This window comes from Solanum tuberosum, unplaced genomic scaffold (genome assembly GCF_000226075.1).
Source record: "Solanum tuberosum cultivar DM 1-3 516 R44 unplaced genomic scaffold, SolTub_3.0 scf00578, whole genome shotgun sequence".
Lineage (NCBI taxonomy): Eukaryota > Viridiplantae > Streptophyta > Magnoliopsida > Solanales > Solanaceae > Solanum > Solanum tuberosum.
This window is the reverse complement of record NW_006239537.1, coordinates 41,004-62,891: the sequence shown is the minus strand read 5'-3', so window position 1 is coordinate 62,891 and position 21,888 is coordinate 41,004. Positions and strand designations below refer to the sequence as shown.

General features: G+C 32.3%; 2 protein-coding genes across 7 annotated transcripts; both read right to left on the bottom strand.

Moving 5' to 3' along the window:
• Positions 1–1,293: 1,293 nt before the first annotated feature.
• Positions 1,294–13,622, bottom strand: LOC102581520 (probable serine incorporator). 6 transcript variants are annotated; one of them, XM_006366205.2, is made up of 8 exons: positions 13,185–13,272; positions 12,099–12,338; positions 7,810–8,018; positions 6,708–6,900; positions 5,185–5,252; positions 4,996–5,059; positions 2,448–2,749; positions 1,294–2,315 (listed from the first exon to the last, which is right to left on the bottom strand). In XM_006366205.2, exons 3-7 carry the CDS (start codon positions 7,844–7,846, stop codon positions 2,743–2,745), a joined length of 369 nt encoding a protein of 122 aa, XP_006366267.1. In that variant the 5' UTR covers positions 7,847–8,018; positions 12,099–12,338; positions 13,185–13,272; the 3' UTR covers positions 1,294–2,315; positions 2,448–2,742. The 6 variants fall into 6 exon arrangements, with proteins under 6 accessions (XP_006366267.1, XP_015160296.1, XP_015160297.1 ...); XM_015304810.1 differs by lacking the exons at positions 7,810–8,018; positions 12,099–12,338 and adding an exon at positions 13,555–13,622 and having other exon boundaries at positions 13,185–13,435; XM_015304811.1 differs by lacking the exons at positions 7,810–8,018; positions 12,099–12,338 and adding an exon at positions 13,555–13,603 and having other exon boundaries at positions 13,185–13,393.
• A 2,227-nt stretch (positions 13,623–15,849) lies between these two features.
• Positions 15,850–20,263, bottom strand: LOC102581186 (AP2-like ethylene-responsive transcription factor At1g16060). Its single transcript, XM_006366203.2, has 8 exons — positions 19,689–20,263; positions 19,512–19,594; positions 19,222–19,230; positions 18,900–18,988; positions 18,690–18,763; positions 18,538–18,588; positions 17,327–17,403; positions 15,850–16,475 (listed from the first exon to the last, which is right to left on the bottom strand). Exons 1-8 carry the CDS (start codon positions 19,832–19,834, stop codon positions 16,069–16,071), a joined length of 936 nt encoding a protein of 311 aa, XP_006366265.1. The 5' UTR covers positions 19,835–20,263; the 3' UTR covers positions 15,850–16,068.
• Between the last annotated feature and the right edge of the window lie 1,625 nt (positions 20,264–21,888).

Here is a 21,888-nt window from a genome sequence, read left to right as displayed (position 1 = left end):
TTAGATTAAGTTCGAGTGACTTTTCCTAAAAGTCTCACTCGATTAAGAATATATATAATACACCTAATTATTATATATAGTTTCATTATCTTTTCAACTATACCACTATGTAAATTTTGTTGGCACCCCATGAACATAAATTATTATATATAGTTTCATTTTCTTTACATGTGATGTGTGTGTCACCGTTCCCCATCAATTGAGTATCTATAACCATGAAAGCTACATATAAAAGTAATAAACCATAATTTTCCTAAAAAGGTTTCTCACCATTGAAAGTATTACTATATAAATATATATGTAGCTTCATTTTATTTTCAACTACATATCAATGTGGAAATTTTGTTTGCATACTAAAAAGCTTTTTTCGAATTAAATTTCACACCAACCGTTATTTACAGATTAACTGATTGCCACTGGCTCATCAATCGAGTATTTATAGCCATCAAAATTATAGATAAAAGTAGTAAACTATTAATTTTCCTAAAAAATGTCTCATATCATTAATAGCACCATTACACCATAGTTAATTCATGTTATTTTTAGCTACCAATAGAAAACTTTGTTCTCGCACCCAACCCCCACAACTCTTGTTTAAGAAATCATGGAAAAACATTACGCCGTGATGATGCTTCATTATTATATAATTAAAACTAATTAATGCCTCCACAAATTATAATGAGTACTACTCCCTTAGTTCCTTTATAGTTGGTATTATAAAAGTTATGCACAATTCTTAAGTTGACTAATATACTCATTGTTAATTTTTTACTTCCTCTCTCTCAATTTATGTGATACTTTTCATTTGTCAAACACTTCAAGTTTAATTAGAAATTTGCATATGAAAGCTTCAAGTTTTTAAAAATAAAATTTGTATATTTGTAAACTACATAAAAAGTACTATAAGTCACAATAATTGTCAATTCATAATATTTAAAAGATATATGAAAAATTTATGGTAAAAAATAGACTTGTTTAAATCTCGAAATTTGAAAAATGTCACATAAATTAAAACGGAGGGAGTAATTTAAAAAAATAAATATTTATGTACTTCTTAATTCTAAAATAACTAAATCTAAGTGAAGTCGAAAAAAATTAATTAATTCTTATATTAACATAAAACAATTTATTTTTTTAATATACATAACAATTAGAAAGAAACAAAGTAAGTGAATACTAGTAGACATAGCAATGGAATCCAAAAACAAATTAGAAAGAACGGAGACAAAAGTAAAACTAAGGAACATACAGAAAGAAAAAAATTATTAGGAAAAATATTCGAAAAAGCAGAAATCTTATAAAACAATTACTCTACAAAATTGATTACAAGCCTAATTAGTAATAACCCAGAGCGGTCCAACAAAGAGGCGAAATAATGATATCTAAGGAAGCAAAAAAGATACGAGCTTCTAGAGAGAGGTAAAAAAGAATCACAAACATCATATTACAAAACGTCCTTCTTGTGTGTTATATATGGTGGTAGTGTTTGGTGAAGAACCTCAAATTCCAAGAGATTGCCAGTATTTCTCAAATGACTCATCTGGAGGCGACCTATTGAGTAATATGTCATCCAATCCATCCAAATCAAAATCAAAATCAAGATTAGTTCCTTCAATTTTCCCGTCATTACTCTGATTTTGGTAAATATTCGTCGAGGCTTGATCAGTGGGACCCACAGACACCCCTTCTCCCGTTAACACAATATTGTCCTGAGGTGGCGCTGAATTAGTATTTGATGTTTGGCCAAACTCATGTGGCGTTGAGTAAGTATTTGATGTTTGGACAATCCTAGGCAGTGTTGAGTTAGTATTTGATGTTTGGTCAATCTCCAGTGGTGTTGAGTTAGTACTTGATGTTGGGCCTATCTCAAGTGGTGTTGGGTTAGTATTTGATGTTTGGCGAATCTCATGTGGTGTTGAATTGGTATTTGATGTTTGGCCAATCTCGAGTAGTGTTGGGTTAGTATATGACGTTTGGCCAATCTCGAATGGTGTTGGGTTAGTATTTGATGTTTGGCCAATCTCAGGTGGTACTAACTTAGTATTTGATGTTTGGCCAATCTCGTAAGTGGTTCTCATACCATCCAATATTAATGTAGCATGGCTATTACATAGATAACTCGAATTCATGGTTGTATCATGTGACTGATCAGATGTGATTAGGGTTTCGAATTTTCGCTTTAGTGATGGTTGTGGTTTTCCATTGTTATGATCAGTCGTGATGAGATTGGACCCAATTAAAGAATTAATCAAGCTCCTTCGCTCTTTGATTTCTGATTTTTTCTTATAAATTCTGCAGGCTGCAATATCCTCATACTGCAAGTAATACAAAGTAAAAATAATCTTAGTAGTCTATGTTTTTGTCAGCAATATGAAAAGATTTGCATAGTTAAAATCTACGTAAAAAAAATTACTCAAGAGACAAATAAAAAGAGAGGGTATACTTACATATTCGTCCTCTTTTGATGATATTGAGGGATAGACGAGCTTGTTAGAAATTACATACTCGTGCATTATCCATTCTGCGGGGATATCCACTTTGCCACCTGCTGAGTTTTTAAAATGGTATTTAAGTGTGGTCTTTTTACCCAACTCAGAGCCATCTTGAGCGAATACTTTAGTTTTTTTGCTTGTTGATTTCCAATATCCTCTTCCGTCTCTTATAACCCGAGCAGTATTTTTTTTTCCATTTACATATTTTCAATCTCTCTTCGTGAAGAAGTATGTATACTCCCCGTCCATATTAACTCCTGCAATAGTTACACTATTAAATACAACATCAAACTTACATACATGAAAAAAAATGATGTTATATTAGGTATAAAGTAATATGTATGGCAAACTAAATAAAATCCCTCAATCTAATATTGTAGTATCTCTTCATCCGTCGAACAAAACTTGAAACCCGCTAAAATTTGTTGCTTCCATTCTTCTTCTCCAGATATTAGATATGTTTTTTTTCCTTACAAATTTGCCCTAGCTAGATAATCGGTAATTTCTAATATATATTGTTTTGTTTTATTTTTAATTTCTTTAGCTTTCTATTTCTTTGATAGTCTATTAGTTGGTTCTCTTTTTATAGGTTGATGGCGGGTAAACTTTAGTCACTTGATTTTTAGACTTCCTAATTCTAATATATTTGAGTTCTAAAATTTACCTTGTTTTATATGGTTTAGATAATAAATATCTTTTAACTATCCCAGTGTGATAAGGGTTATTACCACGGTATATTCACTTGTCTCCCTTATTTTATAAGGGTAAAAAAGTAATTTCATTAACCTTATTTTTATATGGTTGACGTTTTAAGTTTATTTATCAAGCCATTTATTTTAAAGAAAAAGAAAACTCATTATCTAGAATCCCAAATGAATTTGAAACTAGTTTAAAGTCTAAAAAATAAATATAATAGGTTGAAGTTTACTTATCCATACTCATTTAGGCCATTTATTTTAAGGAAAAAGGAATTCTCACGTTTTAAGTTTAATTATCCATACTCATTTAGGCCATTTATTTTAAAGAAAAAGAAAAGTCATTATATGAATTTGAAACCAGTTTAAAAAAACGAGGAGGTTGGTCTCCTACTATATTTTCGAAAAATTAATGTAATTATAGAATAAATTTCAGTAGTTAGGCATATTTTATAAATCAATTTTTTTATAAATAAAAAAACGGATTCATGATTATCATTATTGTTATTTTTTAAACCTAAGTATAAATCAAATATTTTAGTTTCTTAATATATTATTTCAAGATTTCAAATTGGTTAACAAGTTCAAAAAATACAAGGTACATACATATATAGAGGCCCGAGCCAAAAAGACAACTTTTTTCCTTCAAAAAACATAAATGGTATATCAAAAAATATATATATCAAAAGGGCAAAATTGATCTTAAGGGAGCGATATCTATAGTACAAAATTAACTCCGTTTACGTCGTTAAAAGAAATTAAAATAAGCAGCGATTTAGTCAAAAGATCTTTATTTTTTAAAACGAAGTGCAGCGATTTTTTCAAAAAAAAAAAAAAAAACCTAAAATTGTTGCTCAGCAGCGATTTTCCTCAATTTTTAAAATTTTTTTAATTATCGCTGCTTTGGCCTATTGTTCAAAAAAAAAATCCTCAAAAAAATTGTGTATCAACTGCCTATTGTTCAAGTAGTAAATTTTAAAAAAAAGTTTGAGGAAAATCGCTGCATGTTCATATTTTAAAAAATAAAAAATTTAAGAAAATCGCTGTTATTTAAAAAACAATTTTTTTTGACGAAATCGCTGTTGGGGCAGCGATTTTAATTTTTTTTAACGGCATAAACGGAGTCAATTTTGTACTAAGATATCGCTCTCTTAAGAGCGATTTTGCCCCTTTTGGTTTAATTTTTTTTTGATATACCGTTTATGTTTTTTGAAAGAAAAAATTATCGACTCCGGACTCTACATATATAAGTCATGCATAAGGAAGAAGCTCAAGTTATATAAGTCATGCATGAGGAAGAAGCTCAAGTTATGATACCTGGAAGGTGATCAGGGTTACATTCGTAGAGATCAACTTGAGGTATTATTCCAGGCAGGATATAGTTTCCGGTGACATGACGAAGAAGATAATATTGTAGTATCTCTTCATCAGAAGGACAAAACCTGAAACCCGGTGGGATTTGTTGCTTCCATTCTTCATCTTCTCCAGACATTAGATACGTTTTTTTTTCTTACAAATTTGCCCTAGCTAGATAATCGGTAACTTGTAATATATGTTATTTTTATTTAGATTTCTGTTTCTTTGATAGTCTATTAGCTGATTGTCTTTTTATAGATTGACGGGGCAAATTTTAGGCAATTATGTGTTCTACTAGATTTAGACTTCCTACTTGTAATATATTTGAGTTGTAAACTTTACCTTGTTTTAGATGGTTTAGATAATAAATATCTTTTAACCATCCCAGTGTGATTACCACGGTAGTAACCAACCCACGGTCCAGAACCCAGTAAGAAAAGTAGAAAACTCACCGATGGATGCAGCGTAACAACAACAAAAGGCAAAGGTAGCCACGTGACGAGCAGTGCAATGTACCTGCAAAAAAATTAGGCAACCAAGAGGGGTGAGAGAAAACAGAGAAGGAGAAGAGATATTAGAGTCAAAAAGAGAGAGAGAATAAGAAAAAACGACATGTCAATGTCATACACAATTCAACTAACCACAACTGCTCATCATATCCAACCCACTTATCATTCCAACTATGCACAAAATCCAACAACAGTACAACCTGCACAAGGAGAAATAGCCCAGAACAAAACTTCAAAATCGTCTCCGTTTAACACAAACAACTTTCAGGTGCAAATCCAATATGATGAAAAGATACAGATGGGCTGGGCGTTCGGTTCGGTTTGGTGAAAATGTCAATCCAAACCAAACTGAAATAAATTTGGTTCGGTTCGGTTCGATTTTCGGTTTATGAGATTACACTGAGTGTTGTTGAACAAATTTACCTCCTATTCAACTTCTATCAGCAATTTTTACAATTTTCACATATATATGTGCTAGGAAAATTTTTGATTAGTGTTCTAACTTCTATCAGCAATTCAACATTAAGCAAACTTGCCATTTGCCAATGTCCAAGCCCCATATGAAGTGCCGACTCGTTCTCTGTTGTTGAACTGCCAAACAACCAACCGAAGACAGTACACACTACACAGGCAACAAGAGGCATCAAGCCATCAACAACACAACAACCAACACATAGAAAGACCAGAGCGAGGACGGAGGCGGAGTCTCAGTCAGACAGTCACTATATCTACACTTGACAAGTGACGAGAACGGAGGACGGACGGAGGCAATGGACTATCGGACGAGTGTCGTGAGATGGGTCGATGAGAGTCATTGTTCCCTCGTCGAAATGTGAGTTATGAGAGTGTAGTATTTAGGGATTTCTATTTTCAGTCATGGGAGTTTCAATTTAAGGATTCCGAATTGAGAATTGGGTAATTCATAAGTGTGGGAGCTACAGTGGGTCACTTCCAAATGCCAAATTGTCCAAATTTTAATGGGCTATTGACATTGGATAGGTTGGACCGTAAGTGTAGTATAGTGTTAATGTATTAAAATTCGGTTTTTCGGTTAAACTGAATTAATTTTGTTTAAAACCGAAAAAACCTAACCAAATAACTGAATTTTAAAACTGAAAACCGAAACCGAAATTAAAAAAATTTCAGTTCGGTCAGTTTTTTCAGTTTGAACCGAAATATGCCCAGGCCTAGTCACTCACAGTTTGCTACTCTTGAACAATGATTCTAACACATTTTTAAAAAGTATTCTTGTGAATGGATATACTACTCTATGTATCATATCATATCACTCATTGAACAGAGCGCTTAGACAAGATAAACTAGTTACGCAAGCATAAAAAGAACAACTACTTCTGCTAACAGAGTACAACTACAAATAAAGGGATGATACTGGAACAGATATGAAGAATGGTAGCACATTTGCGATCCAAATCAAAGGGACAAGTCGTGGAGCCAGATTCCACCAAAGCACAAAGCACAAAGACAAGGTTCAACGTTTACTTTGTAGGTCATACACACACAATTATAAGTTTCTTTTCTTCTTTGTATATTGATATGGAGAAACAAATATAGAAGTAAAGAAACTGCACAACTACCTTAGGAAGGATACCATAGAAGCTGATGATTCCATTTGGAAGGAAAAACATAAATATTACCAAGATGCACCAACAAATGATTTCATCATCCAACCACCATGGTGCACACCGTCACGTGGATCTTTCTGGCTCTTTACACCAATCATCAAGATTGCCAAAATAGTGAAAAAGAGAAAGTTCCCCAGGCTAACTTGCAGTACAGCATCTGTTTCAAACCACTCCCTGCTTAGTGTTGTGTGAAAGCTATTAATCCCTGCAATATAATTGATATGTAAAGCTATCTTGTACAAGTAAAAAAGCCACTCCCAATTAATGAAAAATTATTAGCCAAATCAAGGTCAAGGTACCGCATAATCATCTTGATTTGGCTTGCAAGAAATTAACAATGAGCTATGAAAAGATGTTCACAACCATTAACTCGGGATGCAACGGATAATTAGATACATACATAAAGTCATGCACGCAAAAATAGAATTCTTATTCTCTGACATAATGATTCTTTGTGCTAACAATATAACATTGTCAAGGTTTTACATTTTGTGAAGTTTTAGCACATTTGAGTCTTTTTTTGGGTAACTGAAAAATACCGTGTTGACAGTTCCAAGCCGATCGATAATGAGCCTCCACCTCTACTTGGTTCATGACAAAATTTAAACTCGTGACATGTGCCTACCATACAACTTTCAATGCATTACCCTTGCTATTGAACCAAAGCCCTAGGGGCAAGTATTTCAGCTTTTCCAAAAACTCATAATTTGAAGATTCCAAATACAGAGCCATTCGGAAGAGTGAACCCAGAGAAGCAACAAAATAAAACAATGCATGGAAAATAATTTTCAATAAGCAACACAAACCGAAAATATAAAGAATTAAAGGCAAATTAATAAGCCAAATCTAATCTAAAACGCTATACACTAAATCATCTACTATATAAGTAAACAGACACCATAAACGAATATATGATCTATTAAAACTGAATAAATATTTATTCTATAATAAATATTATATCTAAACATATGGTTAATACTTAATAGTATATATCCCAACAACACGTCAAGCCTTTTCATCACTAAAATCCAACAAACATAGCTGAAAATCTAACAAAAGCAACAAAGCAAGTAAAATAATAATCCATAAACAAGTGCAATCAAAAGAGATTTACCCCGGATTTTCTCCATGAGAAAAGCAGCAACCTCCATAAGAATCCAGGACACAATGAGTGAGAGAGCAAAAGTCCATAGTATGCAATCCTAGCTGAACGCCGGCTTATCCCTGACACCACCGTCCGGCAAGAAGCTGCCCACATCCTTAATTCAGTCCTTTATGCTTTTTTCCGACTCAATTAATCGCACAAAATTACAAACTCGAACCCTAAATTCCAAAAATGAAACCTTAAGCTCACTTTTTTCTCCCCTTCATCAATAAGAATAATCAAAAATTGAGAAATCTGTCGAAAAAACGATAAATCTATGAATTCAAAAAAAGGTCAGGATAAATTAATTACGGTGACGAGAAGGGTGATTACCAAAAAAGGGAAGTTCTAGGCACCTCCCTCTGTGACAAAACTTGTCAGATGCATGCATACACAAGATTTTTTTATTTTTTTTTGTAAATGCATACACAAGAATCAGGATAAGTTTTCTTATTATTGTTGTTTTTTGGGTTAAGAAAAATAATTAATACAGCATATGTATATGATCGACCATATTAAACACTCTTCATATAATACTTATACTAAGCTACTATAATAATTTATGATAGGATACGGTACAGTAATTTTGGGGTTCAGTTTTAAAAATTATTATATCATTATCATATTAATTTAATTCACTATTTTGAAGTTTGGTTTTGATATTTTGCGATATGATAATTTGGTAATCATAATTAATTTGTTCAATATATCCTTGATCTATATATCCTTGATGAATGATAATCTCGATTTGTTGCCTGTTCAAGTGTCGTATCTCCATTTGAAGCACATTGTCGATTAGGACATCCTTCTCTACCTCTGTTTAAAAAGCTTTGTCCTCAGTTTCAGCATATTTCCTCATTGGAATATGAGTCATGTAAATTTGCAAAACACCATCGCATCTCACTAGGTCCAACGGTTAATAATCGAGTTGAGTCTGCTTTTGAGTTAGCACATTCAGATGTTTGGGGACCATATCAGCATATCCTGTTGATTCTGAAACTGGGCATAAATATTTTGTTACGTTTGTGGATGATTTTTCTCGAATGACTAGGATTTACTTTATGAAGAGTCGATCTGAAGTGTTTACTCACTTTACTGCTTTCTGTGCTGAAGTCAAAACTCAATTTAGTGCCTCAGTTAGGGTTCTAAGGAGTGATAATGCTAAAGAATATATGTCAGAAGTATTTCGGTCTTCCATGAGAAAGCACGGTATTCTTCATCAGTCTTGATGTGTTGATACACCTTCTCAAAATGGAGTTGCTGAGAGGAAGAATAGGCATATATTTGAGACAGCTTGGGCACTTTTGTTCCAATTGAAAGTCCCCAAACAATTTTGGGCTGATGCAGTCGCTACAGCTTGTTTTCTGATCAATCGTATGCCGTCGATTGTGTTGACAGGTAATATGCCTTATAGTGTTCTTTTTCCAAACAAATCACTATTTCTGGTGGAACCTAAGGTGTTTGGAAGCACATGTTATGTTCGAGATTTTCAACTATCTGTTACTAAGTTGGATCCAAAGGCGTTAAAATGTGTTTTCTTGGGCTATTCTCGACTTCAGAAAGGGTATCGGTGTTATTTTGTTGAGCTTGGCAAATACCTAGTGTCAACTTATGTGGTATTTTCAAAGGCTACACCATTCTTCAATGCACCTCCCATTTCTACAAGTGAGGTGGAGGAAGATGAGTGGTTGATCTATCATATTACTTGTGTTGTAACAAAACAATCAGATGATGTTATTCTTCCATCTTCTAGTTCATTCATTGAGAATCAGTTAACTATTATGCCTCCAAAACCTGCTTCATCCGTTCCAACAAAAGGAGAGGTAATGATGATACTTATCCTACATCAACTCATTCATCATTAGTTCCTTCTCCACTTGATTCTTCAAAAAATCTTGACCTTTCTATTGCTCTTCGGAAAGGTACACGTCAGTGTAAATCCACATATTCCATTGCTAACTTTGTTTCTTATGACCACTTATCTCCTACATCTAGTTGTTTGATTAGCTCTCTAGACTCTATCTTTATTCTTAAAAAAGTGAAAGAAGCCTTGACTAATCCTGGATGGCGTGATGCAATGCTTCAAGAGAAACATGCTCTTGATGAAAACATACTTGGAATTTGGTGAATTTACCCAAAGGAAAGAAAGCAGTAGGATGCAAATGGTTTTTTACGGTCAAAGTCAATCTTGATGGTTCTATAGCAAGACAAAAGGTTATACTTGTGGCTAAAGGCTATGCTCAGACTTATGTGGTAGATTATTTGGACACTTTCTCCCCCGTAGCTAAGCTCACCTCTGTTCATTTGTTTATTTCCTTGGTTACTTCTCAACATTGGCCTTTGCATCAACTGGATATCAAGAATGCTTTCCTTCATGGTGATCTCCATGAAGAGGTGTATATGGAGCAACCACCTGGGTTTGTTGCTCAGGGGGAGTATGGAAAAGTTTGTCATCTAAGAAACTCTATATGGTCTAAAGCAGAGTCCTCGTGCCAGGTTTGGAAAATTTAGAGATGTAGTTCAAGAATTTGGGTTGAAGATGAGCAAGTATGATCACTCAATCTTTTATAGACAATCAATGACTTGTATTATTCTTCTAGTTGTCTATGTTGACGATATTGTTATTACAAGAGATGATTGTACTGGAATATCTTCTCTCAAGCAGTTTTTACATGCCAAGTTTCATACCAAAAACTGGGGACAGCTAAAATACTTCTTGGGTGTAGAAGTAGCTAGAAGCAAGAAAGGGATTTTATTATCTAAAAGGAAGTATGTACTTGACCTACTTGCAGAAACTGGTAAGTTGGGAGCAAAACCGTGTGGCACACCAATGGTTCCTAATGCACATCTTACTAAGGATGATGCAGACCCTTTACTAAACTACCTTATTGTGACTCGGCCAGATATTGCCTATGCAGTCAGTATTGTTAGTCAATTCATGTGTGTACCAACTGTCAAACATTGCGCTGCCTTGGAACAAATTATGTGTTATTTGAAAGGAGCCCCTAGCCTTCGCATATTGTATAGCGACCACAGACATACTTATGTTGAATGCTTTGCATATGCAGATTGGGCAGGATCAAGAATTGATAAAAGATCGACTACTGACTATTGTGTCTTTGTTGGTGGAAATCTAGTATCTTGGAGGAGCAAGAAACAAAATGTTATATCTCGATCTAGTGTAGAGTCCGAATATAGAGCTATGGCTCAGTCCACATGTGAAATACTATGGATACAACACCTTTTAGCTGAGGTTGGTTTGAATCCTTCTTTTCCAGCAAAACTTTAGTGTGATAATCAGGCTGCTCTACACATTACCTCAAATCTAGTGTATCATGAACGGACAAAACATATCGAGGTCGATTGTCACTTTGTCCGTGAGAAGATTCAAGAGAACGTGATTTCTACTGGCTATGTGAAGACAGGAGAGCAATTGGGTGATATATTCACAAAGGTTTTGAATAGAACTCGGGTGGAATATCTTTGTAACAAGTTGGGCATGATTAATATCTATGCTCCAACTCGAGGGGGAGTGTTACAAAATGTACATAGTCATATCTACTCATAATATTCATAGCATAATCATAGGTAGAGATCTTTAGGGATCTTAGAGATATTTAGGGATATTTCTGATTGTATATCCTTAGATAGATTTACTTGTACACCTACAAATAGCTCTTATCCTTGGAATAATAAAACAAGGAAATTGATTCATTGGCTCTGTACTTTACAATATCCAATCCACAATAGCCCAGAACCGAACTTCGAAACTGTCTCTGTATACACAAACAACGTTTAGGTGCAAATACAATATGATGAAAAGATACAATTTGCTACTCTATGAAGAATGATTTGAACACATTTTTTTAAGAGGATTCTTGTGAATGGATACACTACTCTATGTATCATATCGTATCACTCATTGAACAGAGCACTTAGACCCGATAAACTAGTTACCCAAGCATAAAAAGATCAACAAATTCAGCTAACAGAGTTCAACTGCAAATATGCTCCAAATAAAGGGATGACACAGGAACAAGATATCAAGAATGGTAGCACATTTGTGATCCAAATCAAAGGGACAAAATCATGGAGCCGGACTCCACCACAGCACAAAGCACGAAGACAAGGTTCAAGGATTACTTTGTAGGTCATACACACACAATTATAAGGCTCTTTTCTTCTTTCTGTATTGTTATGTAGACACAAATGTAGAAGTAAAGAAACTGCACAAATACCTTAGGAAGGATAATGCTTACCATAGTAGCCGATGATCCCATTTGGAAGGAAAAACATAAATATTACCAAAACGCACCAGCAAATAAGTTTCATCATCCAACCACCATGGTGAACACCATCACATGGGTCTTTCTGTCTCTTTACACCAATCATCAAGATTGCCAAAATAGTGAAAAAGAGAAAGGTCCCCAGGCTAACTCGCAGTACAGCATCTGTTTCAAACCACTCCCTGCTTGGTGTTGTGTGAAAGCTATTAATCCCTGCGATAAAATTGATATGTAAATCTATCTTGAACAAGTAAAAATGTCTCTCTCCATTAAAGAAAAATTATTAGCCAAATCAAGGTCAAGGTTCCACACAATCATCTTGATTCAGTTAGCAAGAAAATAACAATGAGCTCTGAGAAGATGTTCACAGCCATTAACTCAGGCTGAAACGAATAATTAGATACAAACATAAAGTCAAGTGCGCCAAAACAGAGTTCTTATTCTCTGACATAATGATTGTTTGAACTAACAATATAGCATTGTCAAGGTTTCATATCTAGTAAAGTCTAGCATATTTTAGTCATTTTTTGGGTAGCCGAAGAATACGTTGCTTACAGTTCCAAGCCGATCGATAATGAGCCTGCTCCTTTACTTGGTTCACGATACAAAATTTAAACTCGTGACATGATACCTCTTGCAATGCATTACTCTTGCTATTGAACCAAAGCCCTAGGGGTAAGTACTTCAGCTTTTCCAAAACTCATAATATTGAAGATTCCAACTACAGAGCCACTCGGAAAAGAGAACCCAGAAAAGCAACAATGCATGGAAAATACTGTTCAATAAGCAAGGCAAACCGAAAATATAAAGAATTAGAAGTAAATTATTAAGACAAATCTAATCAAGTACTAATAATGTAACTACAATAACATTTCAAAGTCATTCACTTGGCTGAAAGGGAAAACAGATAGAAACATAACTCAAGCACAAACGAAACATGTCAAGCCTTTTCATCACTAAAATCCAACAAACATAGCTGAAAAGCAAACCCAAATAGGCAGAGATAGCAACAAAGCAAGTAAAATAATAATCCACCAAGTGCAATCAAAAGAGATTTACCTGGGATTTTCTCCATGAGAGGAGCAGCAACCTTCCTAAGAATCCAGGACACAATGAGTGAGAGAGCAAAAAGTCCATAGTATGCAATCCTAACTGAACGCCGGCTTATCCCTGACACCACCGTCCGGCAAGAAGTTGCCCACATCCTTAATTCAGTCCTTTATGCTTTTTCCGACTCAATTAATCGCACAAAATTGCAAACTCGAACCCTAAATTCCAAAAATGAAACCTTCAGCTCACTTTTTTCTCCCCTTCAATAAGAATAATTTTTAAAAATGAGAAAAATGTCGAAAAAACAATTAATCTATGAATTCAATTATTCAAAAATAGGTCAGGATAAATTGATTACGGCGACGAGAAGGGTGATTACCAAAAAAGGGAAGTTCTCTGTGAATTAGCGAGCCAGGTGACAAAACTTGTCAGAATGCATGCATACACAGTCAATTAATCGCACAAAATTGCAAACTCGAACCCTAAATTCCAAAAATGAAACCTTCAGCTCACTTTTTTCTCCCCTTCAATAAGAATAATTTTTAAAAATGAGAAAAATGTCGAAAAAACAATTAATCTATGAATTCAATTATTCAAAAATAGGTCAGGATAAATTGATTACGGCGACGAGAAGGGTGATTACCAAAAAAGGGAAGTTCTAGGCACCTCCCTCTGTGACAAAACTTGTCAGATGCATGCATACACAAGATTTTTTTATTTTTTTTTGTAAATGCATACACAAGAATCAGGATAAGTTTTCTTATTATTGTTGTTTTTTGGGTTAAGAAAAATAATTAATACAGCATATGTATATGATCGACCATATTAAACACTCTTATTATAATATTTATACTAAGCTACTATAATAATTTATGATAGGATACGGTACAGTAATTTTGGGGGTTGAGATTTTAAAAATATTATATCATTATCATATTAATTTAATTCACTATTTTGAAGTTTGGTTTTGATATTTTGCGATATGATAATTTGGTAATCATAATTGATTTGTTCAACTTCTTCGATTAATATATACTCGTATAATAGAGTTTTATGATTTGGACAATTCAAAAAAAAGTCTCAATTAAATCATACTCACACATTACATATGTAGAAATATAGATGCAAAAGAAAATACAAACAATTTCTTTTGTTAATCAATTACATTTAAGATACATTTCAATCAAAATAGAGTGACCAAAATTTAAATTTCTAAACATTTAGTTTATACTAGTATTATATATATATAATGTTTGTGTATGTTATTTATGTAACTATATACTTCGGTATATATAGTATTTGATATTTCGGTATGTTATTCCTAAAAATCAAATCAAATATCAAAAAAAAATATATATATACCATTTATCATACCAAATACCATAATATCAAAATCATGATATCAAAATATTTAGTATGATATAATAATTCAGCATATACTCATATCTTTTTTGTGGTCAGAATATATACTCATATCATGCTCACCCTAAATTAACATATTTATATATATATATATATATATATATATAGCAAGGAAAAATAAATTACTTTGTTTCTTCTAATTTTATGTGATACTTTTTGTTTCCCAAAATTCAATCTAACTAAAATTTGAAGTTAAAAATTTAGGCATAATATGGAAATATATCTTTTAACTTGTCCTTAGCTTGGGATTCATGTCTTCTGATTTTGGGTGTGCACAAATACATACTTAAATTTATATAAAGTTGAAAAAGTAAATACAAATGTTCTATATGTCATAATACACATAGGACACCATATATGATGTCATATAGGACGTAATTGACAAGTAGGACGTCAAGTTATTGGATGTGTATGTCAACTTGTTTAACTTTATATAAGTTTAAGTATTTACTTGTGCATATCTAAAATTGAAGAATATAAATGTCAAATAAGGCCAAACTAACGCCTAAACTTCTATTAGATTAACTCAATATTTAAAATTAATATGAAAAGTGTCCCATAATATAATATTTCCTCCCTTCACTTTTAATTGTCATGTTGCGTTTTTCGAATGTCAATTTGACTTATTTTCAAAGTTAAATTAGATTATATTAATTCGATATTTTAAACCAAAAAATTTAGATATTCAAAAACTATACGAAAAGTATTATAAATTGTAATTTTTTTGCATATCAATATGATAAAAAAATATATATCATAAAATGTTAGTCAAAGTTTTTATAGTTTGACTCTAAAAACAAAACTATGATAATTAAAAATTGATGGAAGGAGTATGAAGTATTTAAGGACAAAAATATAGTACTCCCTCCATCTACTTTTAATTGTCATGATTTCTATTATTAGAGTCAAACGATAAGAATTTTAACTAATATTTTACGATGTATTTTTTCATCATATTAATATGCAAAAAATTACAATTTATAGTACTTCTTGTATAACATTTGAATATCTAAATTTTTATTTATAATATTAAAATAATATAATTTAATCTAACTTTGAAAATTAGTGAAATGAACTTTAGAAAACGAACATAATAAATTAAAGTGGACATGGAATACTAATTGGTCAACTCCTAACTCTACGACATAACAAATTAAAGTGGACATGGAATACTAATTGGTCAACTCATAAACTCTAGAGACTACATGAGCCTCATTCATCTAAACATTAAAATTAAACAACCACATCCAACATGCATGGACAAAAATAATTACTCCTTATACAGATCTAAAGAAAACCAAATTACTAAGAAACATAAATAATACTACTCCATACCCTTAATTTCTCTCCTCTCTTGTAATAAAGTACTAAATAATTAATTCTTCAAAATATCAAAACTAAGAAACAATTAATATACCCCCTCACGTAACCAACATATAGATTGTGGTGCAATGGTGAGATTGCTCCAACTTTAATCAGAAGTCTCGAGTTCAAGTTCTGAGTACGGAGAAAAAGATAAAAATTCCTCAAGTTGATGACATTCAAACATCATAGGCAACACAAATGATTCTAAATCTCCAAAAATAATATGACTATCCTCCATAAAGGTGCTACTGGAATCTTGGCAGTCAAAGTACGTTTGTATGTCATCTGGGAAAGTAGTACTCCTCCTAGATTTCTCCACCTCCGGTGGTGTCTCCGGGCAGTCTACGACGGACGATGCTTTTTCTTCTTTGGTGCTAGGCATGGGATTCATGTCATTAGGGTTTGGACCTGAACAGTTGTTGTAACGGCTGATGTCAAAATTTGTAACAGCGTTTGGTCCACGGTACTGTATAGCTGCCATATCATATGCCATTGCTGCTTCCTCTTCGCTAGCTGCATGCATGCATCTTAATTACGCAGAGAAGTATTGAAAATATCCCTGAACTAGCTTGACGTAAATTATTAGTTTCGTCCTGAACTATTGACAGCCTTAAAAACACCCCCTCTACTTAACTAATTAAACTTAGATACACATTTGATCTACCACATGACATAGCAAGTGGTCTCAATTTCTTATAGGAGCATGATGCACTTAATACAGTAAAACCTCACTAAATTAATATAAGTGAGATCATGAAATATTATTATTTTATAGAGATATGATTTAATGTTCTTAATGTACTTTTAAAGAAATATTAATGGGATCATATATTTATACAGGATCTTTTGAAAATATATTATCTGATTATTTTATCGAAATTGATGATTTTTTTCATTGACCCAAGTTAAGATCGAAGGAATATAATTTTAAAGAGATTATTAATTTAGTGAGGTTTCCCATAAAAAGTAGAGAGAGCTTAATTAAATAGCAGATCTAGCAGTTGAAAGTTGGTGATCTGATATACCCAACGACCAACTAATATAATTAATCTAACTTCATACCTGTTCTTCTCTAATTTGACTTTACTTTATTTTGTAATCTATTTCTATATTTTGATTCTTTTGGGATAGTTAACGTTGAATATATAGGCCTTGAAATAGTAACTAAGGTAACTGAACGTACACCATTTGGCACTATTATATACACAGCTATATATAATAGTAGTATAATATATAAGCTCTCTCTATTAATTTTTAATTGTTCAGTATTTTAATTTGAATTTTACATGTCTTTTAAAAATAATTGACATGATTTTACCACAATATTCATATTAATAGATGTTTTGCACGGATAACGTAAGTACCATATGTTCCAAGGTAGAGATACTTATTTCCAAACACCCTGCCAATGCGAGCCTCCCATCGTCCATTGTGGTGGTGTCTACAAATATGCATGAGTAATATAAAATTTGGTTACACAAATAATTGAAATATAATAAAACATAAATAAAAATACATTAAAGAAAGAAAATAAATATATTTTTTGTGTTAAATCTTTTTCAATTTATGTGGTGAAATTGTGAGCACATGTTTAGAAGAAGGCTTGAAAAGTATTATATAAAAAAAAGTTCAAAGTCAAGATCAGGACGACATATCAAATGGCGCAAGAATTATGGGAAATGTTAGCTACAAGTTTGACAAAATAGGTTCTCCGATAAACTCTCTTATTATTAAATACCATTCATGATGTTCAAATATTTAAATAATTTATAATTAAAAGTGATATAATAAAATTATAATTTTATTTATTATGATGTGTCAAGTCAAACATAGATAAATAAACGTGTAACGGTTCTGAGGAGGTAGTGTTTTTTTGTTACAATTTCCAGCTCCGTCGTTGGCCCCCCTAAACCCTCCTAGATTGGCCAAAGCATGCAATAACTTCCCTTCACTTTTCAATATTAAGGGTGGGCCTGTCTATGGCTTTAATAAAAGTGCAGAACTTTTAGACCACCGCAACATGACTTTTTGAAATTTTGAGACAAAGTTTCAAGTGCCGAATATTTGGTTAGATACGCTGCATAATATACTAACTCTCTCATTTTTAATTTATTTATCTATTTTAATTTTCACGTAGCACATATTTATGATAATAAAATTAAAAAATATATGTATATATACTTATTGTTTAACTTTTGTATCAAGCTAGTCAAAATCAAAAAAATAAAAAATAAATGAAATGAATGGAGTATTTAATACAGGAAACATGACATGGAAATATTCACTCACAGTCAACTCTAGCCAAGAAAATGTATATAAGCCTAGTTATAGGTATTACTCTTCGTTCACTTTTATTAGTCCATTATATTAAAATATATTTTTATTCTTATGTGTAAAGTTTGAAAAATTAAAGGTAATGTGTCATTTATAATATACATTTCTTAAAACATTGAATTTATTATATAAAATTGTCATTCTATTTATTGCTCTTTATGAAATGTATCAAGTTAATAGTACTGAAGGCAAATGAAACACTACTTTATTTTTCCCAGATGTTGATTAATTAATTACGTACCTAGCTACACCTCTATATCTCGAGACTCCTCTTGAAAATCCACTACTTTTCCTGCAAAATAAAAAAATAGTCTAATTACTTACTGAAATTAGTACAAATATAAAGGGAATTAGCTTTAATTTGTTTCTATATATGGAGCTAGGTCGATATACCTTCTCAAAGAACCAATATATTCTTCTCTTGATTGACTTTCCATTTCTTTTATCTCTTTTTCATACGTCGACACCTACATTAATTATTATTCATCATAACAAAAGAAAATACAAATAAGAATTGGGATTAGTGATCATAGAACATAAATTTGCACTAACAAAGATTAATATATATTGAGTAATTAAATAGAAGATGGAAGATTAAATTACAGAGAAATTAAGGATTGTGTGTTGACCCCAATACTTTAATGCTGCCAAGTCATATGCATGTGCAGCTGCTTCTTCCTCATTGTAGGCCCCTTCAAAAAAAATAAGATAAGATTTCATTGAATCACCTTATTGTATAGAAATGCTTAATTTCTTTTAAACAATTTGAACTTGATTAATTCCCTTTTTAAAAATTAAAATCATAATACACAGTATTGATTCGATATACACTGCGTATGCAAAGGTTTTCCATAATGAAATATTGCCTAATAATGCCAAAATACAAAATAAAATTTTATTTGAATGATAGTGATAGAAAACTTACCCAAATATACTGCATTTTAATTGTATGTCATCACAACCACCACAAGAGCAACCAAACAAAAACAAAAACAAAAAAACCTCCAATCAGATGTATTGAACAATATCATAACAAAATAATGATTATTAAATAGGAAACTAATTACAAATTAGGAAATAGTTTAAACTAAATACATCATATCAAATTATCAATATAAGAAAAATTTCCTTTTACAGATTATAGGAGGTAAACTTTCTTATTTTCGATATTATAACAACTCCCATTAGGAAATCAAAGGGACAAAAAAAATGAACCTTGTCTTCCTTTTTTAGTCTGCGACTCATTCCAGCAATTTTTATCCCATAAATGAGCTTCATATCGACCCGTCCATCGGTGCCTAATAATTGTAACGGAAAAAAAATACTGCAAACTTATCATATCATAAAATGAATATTAATCAAACTATATAATGAAAATGAAGATGCAAATACCTGGTGACACCTCTGTAGATTGAACTACGTCGTTGAGGCGGCGAGTCTCTGGCTTTTCGCTTCCTCTTCCCTTTAGAAATGCCATTATCAGTATTGCTGTTGCTTAAACAAGTGTTTTGTTTACTCAGTTTTGAGGTTTTCGCCATATATGAATATATCTTGATTGCTAATTTAGTAGTGAAGTAAATAGGCAAAAAGAAGTATAGAAAGTGGACTAAATATAGTGGGGTTTATGTTTGTATATATTATATATAAGTATGGATGGCCGGCGCTCGATCAATATTAGTACGTTTATTTGTGTTTGCCTCTATCTCTTCTTCATACCTGTTATAATAATACCGACCTGATGAGATAAAAAATATTTATACTGACAGTTATGTTGAGTATAACAAAGTGAAAGATTTTGATAAAGCTATGTCAACTTTCAAACATTTTGCACGTTTCCGACTTTTTTTGCAGACATTTTCTTTTCGAAAACCGGCCACTTACTTCCAAAAAAAGATTTAAGGTTGAAAATTAAGAATATCATATGTTGAAAGAGATGGTAAAAGAGATAAGGACTAAAATGTTGAGCTAAATAGTAAGGATCCACTAATGAGTTAAGGATTGTGGCGTGTGTTGATGCAAGTAAAATTAAAGTAGGAGCACCTACTTGAGTGACTAGTCGTTGATCCACTTCTCTCTTGGCCCTTATTGACACATCGTTGTCCTCAATTATTTATATTTTACTAATTACTTTGCACATGATTTCATATTATGGTTGGGTCCTACTCCTACCCTAAGCCAAGGTACATCGTCTAGGGTATGGATGAACGTGTCTTTCGCTTTTAAAAATATTTATATATAATCTAGATAAATATTGTGTAACGATAAGGATGTGAGGTGGTAGAAATAAAGGCTACGGTAGGAACCATGGGAGTGAAATGAGTACACATAGACAATCAGACAAACCCAATGGGCTAGCAAATTTTCCGAGGATGACTTGGACAATCACATGATCATGATTCGGGACCTCTAATTATTAGCGATTGCAGAATCAAAATTTTCTTTACAAAGATTCAAAATGTAAAAAAAATATATGAAAGGGATTCAATTTATATAGTATTACTATATATACACAAAAAAGTAATTTTGATAACAGTTTAAGTCTTTGCCCCTAGCCCCTGCTGACTGGACGGTGCAGGGTGGGCCGCGCCAAATATACAGATATTGAACAATTACTAATACTAAAAAGCCCAAAGGAAAACCTCAAAATTATTGTTTTCTTGACCTGATTTATTGGTCTAGGAAGATCTGGACTTCAAAATGCTAGATTTGGCCCAACACAGCTTTTTTGTTCATGGGCCTCTCAGTTTGTTTCCAACCAATACCGGACTGAGCCCAGAGTGTGTCACAAATAGAGTTGTCAAAACGGGTCAGCTCAATCCCACCAATCCAAGCCTCAAGGGTCAATGAATTTGATGGATTAGGATTGATCGATCCTTTATTTGAAAGGGCCTGAAAATGATTAACCCAACCCAATCCTCAAAGGGTGGACTGGGGCAGGCTAGCCCTTTATTTCTTTTCTAACTTAAAATTTTGTAAGGGATCGTTTGGTAGGGAGTCTTAGGAGAAATAGTCCATGTATTATTTAGTACTATATTCGGTAAAAATTTGAACATATATATAACTAATCCATGAATTAGTTATACACCCTACATGGTATTTATTAAGTTTATAACATGTTTACCAAAATTATATGAAAGTACATACTGAATACAATCATAACATACACTATACATATGATTATTGGTGCTTTTAATTACAATCTAAATATATAACATCAAGAAAATAAAAAGATTTTCAAATCAAATATAACAAACAATGATGTTGTTTCAAGAATTCTAGCAATTAAAGAATATAATAATATTTTCTTAAACAAATAAATAAGTAAAGAAAATTTTTTAAAAATAAAATTGTAAATTAAAAAATATTTACGCCTTACAACTTTAGTTATTATTTTTATTTTAATTAAATTAATATTTTTGGTCCATGAATTGATCTTAACCCGACCTCGATCAAGCCTTAGGAGTCGGAGCCCAAAGCTTATTTGAGTTGGGCTTATAAACTCTAATAGGTTTGGAATTTGGGAATATTACGCGGTTAAGCAAACATATACTAGTTAATTAGCTAACATAGCTATTGTTAGCATTAATTACAA